This window comes from Pterocles gutturalis, unplaced genomic scaffold (assembly GCF_000699245.1).
Source record: "Pterocles gutturalis isolate BGI_N339 unplaced genomic scaffold, ASM69924v1 scaffold12657, whole genome shotgun sequence".
NCBI classification, from domain to species: Eukaryota; Metazoa; Chordata; class Aves; order Pterocliformes; family Pteroclidae; genus Pterocles; species Pterocles gutturalis.
In genome coordinates this window covers 1-12434 of record NW_010108065.1, presented here as the reverse complement: position 1 = coordinate 12434, position 12434 = coordinate 1, and the positions used below count along the sequence as shown (strand labels likewise).

Below are 12434 nucleotides of genomic sequence, written 5' to 3'. Positions count from 1 at the left end.
TTCCCTAAGAAACACAAAATGCAGCATCAGCAGACCTTGAGATATCAAGAGGTAGTTTGTACCAAAAATGGGATGAAGAACTTTCCTGACAAAATTCCTGTCTTGCTTGGTATACTGATGGAAAAGGAAAGATTATGAAAGGAAAGTAATGAAGTCAGGCAAATCTCAAACTGATGGAAAAGGAAAGATTATGAAAGGAGAGTAATGAAGTCAGGCAAACCTCAGTCCTATTCCTTGCTTGACTGAGGTGATTAAGAAGGGTGTTTTTTTCTGTTTAAGTTTTGGTTCAATGTCCTTTGATGTTTACTTTGTCATGTGGGATAGGGGCTATGGTTTGAGGGATTCTTGCTTGTGTGAGGCTCAGTTGTCATAATGTTAGTGTATTGTGAAAAAGAAGAGGCAGTAAGAAGAGTTGAGAGGCTGAGGTATCTGACTACGTCTCAAGAGACTGGATTGATTTCATGGCTATACAACTGAATTTTTATATTATACCAGCATGGAATTGTTGAATTACTTTATTCTGTGAAGGAGTTAAGAGAACTCAACTAATCTTGCAGCTCTTACACTAAGGTAGGAGCCATACAGTCTCATGGTCCGGAATGGTTATTTGCCTCTTGCTGCTCAGTACAATGAACTCAACTCCCTGACCTTAGGGAGTGTTACCTTTTTTAGATCTGTAGTGTTTCATGAGGATGTTGATTCTTTTCCCCCCTCCCCCAAATTTTATATTGAGTACAAGTCCATTCTGTCATCATCTGTCTTCAAAGCATTGTAGAAGTTTGTGTACCTAACTGAAAAATCTTGGCAATGAGAAGACTTCTGAGGATACACAGGAATTTTATTTGTGATTTTAAGAAAAATCAGTTAGTACCTCAAGTATGGTATCACCCTTACAACTGGAGAATTTTGAGGGTGCCTTCCCTAGCTGCATTTCCCCCTCCCAGTTTGAAGCTTATAGGACCACGGGAATATTTATGATCTAGTAAAATCACCATCCAAGGAAAGCAATTATTTCAGTCTGATTCTTATTGATACTTAAAGATCTTACCACATCAGCTTCCATGCCACCATTCTTTGTAAATGAGGCTTTAAGTATTCTGTAGTGCTTTCTTTGGTACAGGAGTAGAGAAGATAGCCTAAAAATAACAGGAGTGTCTTAAGTTCATGAGAGAAAAAAACAAAACAAAACCTAATCCAAAATTTTGTTAAATTAAAATTTAAGGCTTATACTTGTATAATACCGTAGTGTCATATTTAGTCCCCTGGCTTATATGAATTTTTACCAAGAAAATGAATAATTTTGCTCAATCAGCAGTATTGACCTAAAAACTATAAATAAATTATGGAAATACTGAATACTGGATGAAATGCTGCTTTAACAGTGTATAGTAAATAAGCTTTTATTTAATTCATAGGCACTTTACTAGTTGTCTTAATTGAATCAGACTTGAGAAGTAATATTGGGTTGACAAAAGAAAAATTAATTCTTCATTCATTCTTAAATTTTCATTTTTGTTATAGGGAATGGAGTAAGGAATTCTAATTGTTCCACCAAGTATGACTGACCACAGGATACTGTCAGAATGTTCAAGGAAAGGTTTCTGTGTAAAGCTATCAAACAGATAAAACATCATAGAATGGATTCTTGCTGAAAAAGTGAATGGGATAGGGTGGAAGGGAAGTTAGTTTACTAGTATTTGTTGAATCATGCTTTTGGCAAAAAACACTTATTATCAGATTAAAAAAACCCCACAAACAAAAACCAGAAGAGACAATGGAATGGATAGGAAGGAAGAATATAATTTCAGAGGCTGTTTCATGTAGAGATTTCTAGAAAAATTGGACCTAATATAATTAGAAAGGGGTAAAGTCATATGCCTCTTGGAGATACTGTCTGTGACTTAAATTATGTTGAATATATTAGCTAAGAAATAGTATGAAGAACGTATACCTGACTATCTAACTTGGAAAATAAAAAAATACTACCTGAGTCAGATTGGGCTTTGAAAGGTTGGGTTCTTAAGTAGCTTTTTTCTTAACTGTTCTGATAGATTAAATGTTAATTTAAATGCTAACTTACTCTGGTATTTGAATTTTTTTCCCCATCTTTCTGTTTACTAGGCTCACTATTTACAGCCTCTAGTGGCTGTTCAACTAGCAATTAACTCCAACAGTACCAAAGAAGAAATAGCAATTGAGTGTAAGATCCTGGGCTCACCTAATTTAAAAAATGAAGATGATCGTGACAAGTTTCTGGGACGAATTGCCTTCAAAGTTCAGATGACTGAATAGCAGGAGTGAAAAATTCTGCACAAAGTAAACGTTGTGTTGTCTGTTTTGTATCAGCTGGACACGCTGTTCTAGGATATGAGACCACCTTGGAGAATGTTAAGGTGGTTTATGGCGTTCAGGGTAGCATAATAATATGCTTCCAAATCGTATGTTTAAAATCCCTCAAAATAAATGCCTGTCCTGCTTTTGCCTCCCCCATTGGAACAGTGTACAGACTATAGTTATGTCATAGGGACCTGTAAATAGCTGTTTTCAAACACATAATAATGGTGACCTTTGTCCTGTTCTAAAATGTGGTTTTATCCCCCAAGCGAGTGTCTCAAGCTTAATGTGCTGTGCTATGTAAATATTGTATTGATTTAACACTGGTTTAACTGTCATATCTCAATGCTGACACAGTTATAGGGATAAATAATAAATGGTACCTGATTGACATAGTGATCTTTTTGTAAGAGTAAACACCTCCAACGTAAATTGTGTGTATGGGAGTGGGTGGGTGAATGGAAGGCTGTGTGGAGATGCCTTAAATTGTAGACTGGGTGGCGTGGGAGAATTGAAATGGATTTTGAGAGTTGGTATGGATTTCTGAAAGTAAGTGCTTAACTAGTACTTTCTTGTGCTTGTCACTGTGCAGGTATTGTGTACATGTTAATACTTGGTATAGAGTTTGGTATTCTAGATGAGGAATTGACTCTTCATGTTGTTAATTGCTTGCGATATGTGGAGCACAAATAAAATCTATACAATATTTTAAAATTTTAGTTCAGAAATATCAATATACAACAATTTAAATTTTTTAGGGTCTTGGTAATAGTTGTACATCAGAGCTGCTTGAAAGAAATGGCCTCACCTTTGTGGGAATAGGCTTTCATTTTCCAATTAAAAAATTTCCTGAAGGTGCTCTGTTTAAAAAAAAAAAAAAAAAAAAAAAAGAAAAAAAATTGTCTTGATTAAACATCCCTGTTTAATTTATATACTCTGTTTTGTTGCATCATTATAACATGCTTCACATCTTTGTCTGCTTTTTCATCTAGGATTTTCTGTGTATTTCCTCATCATCCATTTAGAAAATTGGTGTCAAGTGCTTTACAGAAATATCCTATTGACTTGGTGTGGATTACTTGCAGTTTAACTTAAATATTTTTATTAATCCAGTTGCTAAAATGACCACAAATAGACTGGTTTATTTGTGACTGCTCCTCACGTTAAACCAAGTTGACCCGTTATATTGAGTTATAACTTCTGTAGTCTTGCTGACATGGGTTTTATAAAATTTTCCGCTGGGGTTTTTGTTTGTTTGTTTTTGTCTTGGTTTTTTTGAGCACATGGTCCACATTCTGACATCTTCTCAATATTGAAGACCACAGCAAATCAGCATTTGTGTAAAAACCTCTATGTTCTGCTCACCAGGCCTAAATGTGTTACTTAATATGCTTTTATGCCTGATTTTTATAGTGGTTATTAATATTTTATTTAAACAAATTAAAGGAGTGATTACTAAAATTCAAGATCCAGTCTTAACACCCTGCTTTGATAATGTTTGAGGCCAGTCTAAGCCACATTAGTGCAAAACTTAAACACCAGTGCTTACACTGGTGCACAGTTGGAGAGAGCTGCTCTTAATGGGACTTGAACAGTGTGTTGAATCTCATTAAAAATAAGATTTATACTGATCTGGTATCGCTGAGCATGCTTTTTTGTTGTTGTCTACAAAAGAAAAATTGTTGTTCCTTACAATATGCAATGGGTACTTTTGTAATAATAGCATGCATTAATACTGAATAAGAAAGTTCTTTCAAAATATTCTATTACTAATGTTTTATATCATGCACTTTTAGAGCTGGGATACCTGGGTTCTTGAAGATGTGACTAATTGCTTCTCTGTATATTAACACTGCCTGAAAGTATTTTAATAGTCCTGAAGGAACTTAGTCTAGGTGTTGCGTCTGAAAATGAAAAGGATGAGCTCCATGTAAAAAAATTTTCACGTTTGTGTTCACTTAGGAATGGTAAGGTTCTGGAGAAACACTTTCCAAATGAGATGATCTTTGCAACAATTTCTCTTTCGACTTACCTATGTAGACAAAGCATGAAATAGCAACTCTTCACCAGCACTTTTCAGACAGGTAGAACTCAATAAACTCCTGTTCTCCTTAGATTTTGTAGAAGTGTTTTGTTTGGTTTTTTTTTTAATTCAATCACATAAGTATTATCAGTTGTGGGGGGAGAGAAGAAAACTTTTGAAAGGGTTCAGCTGTGAAAATTAGCATGTAAAATGTATGTAGGTAATGAATCTAGTGTTACTAAATTGAACTATTTTCTTATTTTTATTTCTGTGTCTTAAGAATTTGAGTAAGTAAATGATCTGCCAGTTATTTATAAACCATTGTATTGACTGTTAGGACATGATAAAATTACTTATTTTCTTCATGTGAAATTTCCAGTAAAGGTTCCTTGGGCTTATAATTTAAAATTATTATTAAAGATTGAAATTTACCAATTTGTTACTAGAAACCTGAAATGTTTAACCTTTGTACTGGTAAATACTTACTTGTCTTACTGGGTAACTTGTAGTGCCTTTGAGTCTGGAACAAGGACTTTTAAACATTGCAAAACTTCTAGTTGTTGCAGGTGCTGTTTCATACTACCATGAAAACCTACTTGTATCCAATTCAGTTGAAGTACCTTCTTCTCTTTGGCATGCCCCATTCCCACTCCCCCTGCAGCCCCACACATGAACACACGCGTGCAGGGTTAAAAGGGAAGCTGAAGAGAAGATCGTTAAGGGACAAAATTAGCTGAAGGTTTTATTTATACTGATCATGCAGTAGATAAGATGATCCCTTGAGGACAGATGACATTTAGCACTGGTCTGCAATTAATTCCTGCTGTGGAGGATGCTGCTTTTAGGACACTAATAATGAAAACACTACATCAATAGAGTTGTTTTTTCTGGTTCGGTATTTATTTTTTTCTTTTGGGTAAGAATAAATAATACATGTGGAGTTTCCTTCCAGTTTACTTTTGAAGAATATCCCTTCTGTATTGGAAGCTTAATTTAATTAGCTATGCTGGGGGAATAAATAGTTGAAGTAACTTTTCACCTCAGCTGTTCCACATAATGAATCTTTGTCTTGGTGCTTGTTTGGTTACAGGTATTGGGCTACACACCAAAAACGTGACTCCTCTTTTACCTCTGAAGTTACATGACTGTGAAGTTAGCGTTGTTTTAGACAAAGATTTCATCATAGAGGCTTGATTTTACAGTAGTCTTAGTTGCCCTTCAGTTAAAATACATAAAGTAACTGTCATGTTAGAAGAAGCATTTTAATACAAAAGATCAGAGTGGGTTTCTCTGTAGGATATTTTCTACAGTTTTTTTTCCTGTCTAAATGGGAGAGAAGATAGTAAGAGAAAAGCTAAGCCAAAAATTCAGATTATGGCAATTTGAAGTCTGTTAATTTGGTGATTGTGATTCTTAATGTAAAAATCAGTGCAACATGAGGGTTATCAGAAGCTTGCATGTTTGTTTAGATCAAATAGCTCTAATAATTCATGACTAAAAGTAAGACTTTTTTTGTCTCTTTAAATCTCAGGCAAGCACCTAAAGAAGCCAATAAAGGAAATTCCGAAGTTATGTTCAGTAGCATGTACTTAAATCTTTTTGTGATGCAATTCTGAACAGTGAGTATTGCATAAAGCTGTGGAAGCAGTGCCTCATTTTGATTTTGCATTAACTGAAGAGAATTGCTAATAGTTTAATCTGGATTTGGCAACAATTCCTTAAAGGGCTGATAGGTATCAATGTATTTGAAATAAAAATTGTAATCCCATATTTTATTTTAGAAAGTATACTTAGATGTGTATATTGTGTGTTAGAGAGCATTATAATCTTCTGAATTTGCTTGACAGTTAATGTTTTTAGACAATTTTAGTACCCAGATATTTTGTGACTTGTGAGCATATTAATGCTGTTGCTATTTTTCTGACACAAGAGAGCCCCTACAGCGATAACTCCTCTGGGGTTTATTGTCCCTAACAAGGTCTCTCTTAAACCTGCTGTGGCTGTAGATTCTAACTTCAGAAACTGCCACTTCACTCCTAATTACAATGGGATAGATGCACTTACTTAACACTTTAAATATTTTAATGGCTGTTATTTAGTACCAAGTTGTCTGAACATTTTAAGTGTTCTTGTGGATGAGAAAAAGCATACTGCATCAGAGCTTGGGTGAGTTTTAGTGCAAGGAATGGTTTTTGGTTAACTCCTAACTTCTTTTGTTCCTTTTGCCTTTTAAGTTTAGGGAGAGGTTAGCATAGAATTAGTACAGCATCTGTAATTCGATAAATTTATCTCTAAATCTGTTTGGGTTTAGAAATTGCTTAATTTAAACACTACTTAAAAGTGGTAGTAAATTTCAGCCCAGTTGTTTAAATGTTCTTTAAAGCAAATCCACAGATAAGGTTACAAATCTTAATCTACTCTTAAGAAAAGTTCCATGAGTGGCTCTGCCCTCTTTTAGGTGGAAGGTATAGTAGGAGCTCATTATTTCGTCCTCTGGTTCTCTAGAAATCCCCAAGCAAACTGCGCAATAATTCATTGAGCTGTTTTCTTAAGACCCACAGCCACATGTGTAAAGTTAGGAGCTTTCTGAGACTTCTCACCTGGCCCCTCACCTTCAGCATTTCAAGTGACTAAAGCCCAGCACAGTAGCACATTGTAGTGCAGTCTCATCTTCAGGCTTGCAACCCTTGTGCTAGGGAAAAGAAAGGAAGTTGTGTGGCAGGAAGATGTAAGTTTTGAAAGAGGGGAAATGTTCCTAGAGGTGGTTCCCTCAGTCTACATTGATAGCTCTGTATGCTTGTGGATTGAGGAGTTTTTTCCCAAAGGTAAGACAATAGCAGTTAAGAGGAAGTAATGTGGACTGGCTGGGAACTGGGTGGGTGTCAGGCGTGGGACAGTGAAGGTTTGTAATGCTTCTGGGGATTGTGTAAACTTCCTTGTTGGGTATAAGGAAGCTTCTTGAAGCTGTAAAGAGATTGTTGGGAAGGTCTGAAGTGTATTATATGCAAACCAACAGCATTATGGATAGGAGAAAAGTTAAAGAGGTAAAATATAAACTGTTGGGGTTGGTTTGGTTTTGTTTTGTTTTCTAGAGAGCTATATGGTCAAATATTAGCTCCTTTAGTAGCCTTTTCATGAAATGTACTGCATAATTTAGAAAATTATATAGAAAAAAGATGTTAAATTTAGGAAAACCCAGGTCAACTTACAGGACAAAGGGAATATATTTTCCCAGTGTAAATTCCAGCTAGAACAGAACTAGACTTCTATCAGTTAAACAATTTTCAAATAAAATATGAGAGCGAAGCTGATAGACATAAACAGGTTTGCACTGAGGTTCAAGGTGATGCATTAACCTATAGGGAAAGTCTGAAACACCTCTTAATGTTCTTAATTATCTTAATATGAAAACAGAACACGGTGAAGAACAACGTTCATTACACAGAACCCCTTTAATATGAGACAGAAGTAACTGACTCCAAATCAAGTGTGTACCAAAATGCTCGTAGTTTTAAGGGCTTACCTATAGTACTAATATCTTCACTTAAAGACAAGGCATTTCAGAAAAATAGTCAAAGAAAGATGATTAGGGGCACTGTAGAAGTAAGGTACAACTTACACTGGAATGGCAGGGCAGGAGTGATAACTGTGTATTAAAGAAACAAGGTAAAATAGATGTCAGTGAATAATACTGGATGTTGTTTGGACTTAAACACTTTGTCTACATGCTATAGGGTTAAATTAGTAATCAGTTATCAGGATTGTACGGTATCAAGTGCATGAGCTTTTAATGTCAAAATCATATCTAAGTCTCTACAGATTTTTAAGGTGAGAACACATTATTCCATTAATACAGGATATAGAATGACCAAAGAAGATACAGGAGGTGATAAACCATTAAGTCAGAACAGGGAGTTGTGACCACTGACACAGAACACACACGTACTGATATACAGGTTAGATTATGGTGTCTCTTGTGTTTGCTTCAGGCATGCTTAAAATTTTCCTGATGTCTTAATAACAGAACTGTGGGAGGACAACTCCAAACCTTTCCAGGATTGTTCTGAAAAAAAGTGCTCTGCAGATCTTGAACTTTGACATAATTTGCAGTGACAAGTGTCTGCAGGCCCGCTCAAATAACTGTGGTCAGACACCTTAATTGGATTACAAATCTGAAATGTACACACTGTGGAATGTGTCCTGTAACTTCTAAGATCACTGTATCAGGGTCCTGTTTCTCATGTGGGAGAAGGAAGAGTAAGGGATAGTCAGCCCAGTTTTTTCTTGCTACTTCCCCTCTTGTTCAAAGTTCAGTGCTGATTAATAGTGGGAATACTTCTATTTGCTATCTTTCCTTTAGTAGTGGTGTTTAGCTTCCCAGCTGTTCACATGTGGTAGTGGAATAAATAATAGTAGAGTATCAAACATCCTCTTTGATAAGACCTTTAGTTCCTCAAAGACTTTCAGTCTATTGCTAGAGTTTGTGAGCCTGTCTAGAAGAAGACAGCTGTCTTCTCCAACATAGCTGCTTGCTGGGGCAAAAGAGAAGATCTATGTATCACCAACTCTGTAGTGTTTTATCATAACACACACAAGCCCTGATTTGAGGTGTTAAGCTGTAGTGTTCAGGAAACTTCAGCCTAGAGAGGTTGAGGAAGAGCACACAGGTCACTGTCTACATAACAGCGTACCGATTTTTGACTGTTTAATTGTTTTAAAATAATGTGTACAGTCTCTAGCTGAAAATAATAGGTAGGATGATTGATCTGGATGCTCCTCGTGGTTTGACAGATACCTTGGAAATAAAAGTGTGTTTTTCTTTGTCACCTGTATTTTAGTGGATCAGTGTATTTGTCTAAAGACTTGCTTCCTCCTGCAGTGTAACACAGTCAAGCAGAAAGCTGCTGCAGCGTATCTTGTGTTTCCAAGTGCCCCAGTGCGTCAAAGTAGGTCAAAAATTGCATAAGATGCCATTACTGGAAACTGCTGTAGGCTGACTTGCATATAAAAACTCAGCAGTGAAAATAGCAAATGCACTCTGACAAACAGAAATGCAGCCGTGACTTAAAACACGACAAGAGAGCTCTCTGAAATCTCCCTAGGACATGAATAGCTGTTGGAATTGTGAAGTATCTTTGACCCTTGAGTTCATTTTCCTGCTCTCTGCTGAGCCAGAGTCACCTGCCTGCGCTTGTCTGAGGTTTCACATTGTTCTTGTCTGCAGGGAGCTCAGGCACAAGGTTCCTTAATTAATTCTGGATTGCGAAAGATGTATTCTGTATTTTCCTGCTTGCCAATCTGCTCTTAAGAACAAACCTACATTGGATAGTGGAAACCATGTAAAGTTAAGAATCTATAATAGCTCTTCCACTGACTGAGCCGTTGCTGGTGATTAGTAATCACCAATGGGAGGTTGGGGAGATAAGTGCGAAAGTCTTTGCAGTTTCTGTAGGCAGGAGCAGCCATTGCTGTTCCATTTAACACTAATGTGCCCCATGGAGCACTGAGCAGAGCACAGTGCTTGTTTTCCCTCGTTTGAAGCGCTGTTTCATTGCTTCAGCACAGAGGGGGAATAGATGCCCACATATCCAATTTATGTAGTATTTTACCTTTTTTACAGAGTTACAAAAAATGCAGATAGACAAGGAAAAAAATTCCGCAAATACATAGTATCACCTTCAAAAGCTCGTCAGTGAGCATTCTTTTTTCTGGTGTGTGTGCATCCTGTACCCATGAAACCAGACTCACTTGGTTAGCAGTGTCTGTTTGACCCTCTTTGGTTCCATGCCCTTGTACCTCTTCACTACATTGGGCAGCATCAAGAACCGCGTATGGGCCACTTAACCTTCCAGGTTTTGTATCTTTAAAGAGACCACTGGTGAAGGCAGTCTTCTGTATTTTTTTCTTCTTGTTACTACTGATATTTTAATATATTTTTCTAACACAAGTTTAACTAGTTGCATAGAAACAAGAAAAAAAACCTCCCAGTTTGAGGGATTATATCCATTAGTAATCAGAGCAGGCCTTACTTGGCTATAATTATCTTTTAGTGCAGTATATTTGTTTTAACTGTGAACGGTTTATTAGTCATAAAATATACCACTTGATGGATGTATTTTTCCAAAGGTTTGAAATAGGGGTGCTCTTCTATGAAACGAATTAATGAGACCTGTGTCTGAGTCTTGCAAGAATTCTTTAGACTCTGCAGTTATTTATGAAGAATCTTTGTCAACCAGTACTACTTTATTTCCCAAAATTGTGTCTCTGGTGATGTACCCATTTGTTGTCATGCCCCTCACACATTTCCTATATTTAAACAGATAAACAGATGGCTCAATACCAGTCATCTCGGGAGCACACACAATCATGCAGTTACATGGGCTGGAAAGTTTCTCAGTTAATATACAAACCTGATCGGGTCTTTGCCAGTGCAAAAGCTTCTGCCCCTCATTTTCTGCTCAGGGCTCCGCAAATACTGATCCGATAAATGCCTTCATATACTTAGTCATTTGGTGATGGACCCCAGACAGAATAGACCTATCGTTCAATCTTAATTTAATAATCTTAATATATTGCCTGATGTCAGAGAACTGTAGGTGGGAGCTTGGCAGAACATTAATAAAGTTTGTAAGCCTAGAATGTTTCCAACTTGGCTTTAGTCAGGCTAATGAGATGATGACAAAATATCAAAGGTGAGAAAGTTCAAAAGTAGTAACAGTAAAAATCCTGGGCTTTCCCTGGGCTTGCATCGGAATGGTTATCCCGACTGCAGACAGCCAGCAGCTGTGTTCATTTACATCCCATACAAACTTACCTTATTAGCATTAGGCTTAGCAGCTGCTTCTACAATTTGGTTAATTTACTCTCAATAATACTTAATTACTTTGTTATGGTAATGTGAAAATTTTATCTTAGTGTTAAGATGATGATAATGGAAAAAAGCTCTCCCTCAAAGGGTGTTTTGCAAGCGCTAGATCTTTTTCCATCTTGAAGTTTTTGACTGCAGATTCTCCAGAGCTGTTTCTATTTTTTTAACTCTCCAGTGTATTTAAAACAGTTAAGGTTTTTCACCTGTTAGATTTAAGTGTTTAACTGAATCACTTATTTTTTCCACAATTAATACCACATAGATTTCACGCTTTTCATGTTAATGTATTCTCCCTGTCATGATTATTCTGTATTAACTCTGATCGTATTTCAGAATTTTGAAGTAACAATCTGTCTTCCTCATGGTGAGAGGCCACTTTCTATGGGCTGGGCTCCCTGAATTCCACAAATCCAGTGAGGGAGTCCATGGAAGGAAAGGTCCCAGGCACTGCTGTGACAGGCTTTGAAAGGAGAATAGGTTAAAGCATCTATCTGAAACTGAAAGGGGGGAGGGGGGGGTTGGCCACTTTTTATTTTGTAATAAAAATGGACTCTCCATTTTCAGCAGCTGAACACTGCTGACCTACAGCAACCTTCAAGCTCTGGAATTTCCTATAAAAGTTCTAAAATTTTTCTCTCTGAGGTTTGTGCTGGGGCTTGTTTTGAGCGTGGATCACGGCGGCCAGGCCCTGCTGTCTGGCTGCCTCAGTCCTCTAGCCCAGCGGAGGAGCCCTGCCCCAGGCACTGATACAGGGTTCTCCTCTGCCCGGGTCAGCACATGCAAAGGACAATGGGCGTCAAGTCATCTTCCAGACTTGTAACACGTCACCCTGCAACTGGGGTCTGTTATTGCAGGCTGCCATCAGCTAGTGCTTGTAAGAGGTTCAGTGGGGTGGAGGTGTTTCCAGTCACGCTTTGCTAATTCCCAACTCTTCAACAATCAAGAACGCTTGTGACAAGGCTGTTTTAGTTTTTCTTTGCCCTCAGGTTCTGAGTCCATGTAAATCCTACGCAGGGTCAGTTCTATGCAAGTCATTTGTTTTCTCCTGCTGCACCTGGGGTACGGTGCACGGCGGGGTCACGCCGGGCCTGCAGAGACAGGACGCCGCGCTGGAGCCTCCCCCGCTGCTCATCTGCGCTGATTCCGAATAGGAGTTAAGCTGGGCTCCAAAAAACAGTAAAAATTGCACATTGAAAACCCCGCCGGGTG

At 37.5% G+C, this 12434-nt stretch overlaps 1 protein-coding gene across 1 annotated transcript in view; it reads left to right on the top strand.

The window, feature by feature from the left end:
- The window catches only part of LOC104461053 (sodium/potassium-transporting ATPase subunit beta-3), a 17526-nt gene extending 14324 nt beyond the window's left edge, over window positions 1–3202 (top strand). Inside the window, exon 7 of the mRNA XM_010072499.1 lies at window positions 2122–3202. Coding sequence (XP_010070801.1) covers window positions 2122–2292 — 171 coding nt within the window. The 3' untranslated portion in view covers window positions 2293–3202. The remainder of the gene's footprint in view (window positions 1–2121) is intronic.
- The last annotated feature ends 9232 nt before the right edge of the window (window positions 3203–12434 follow it).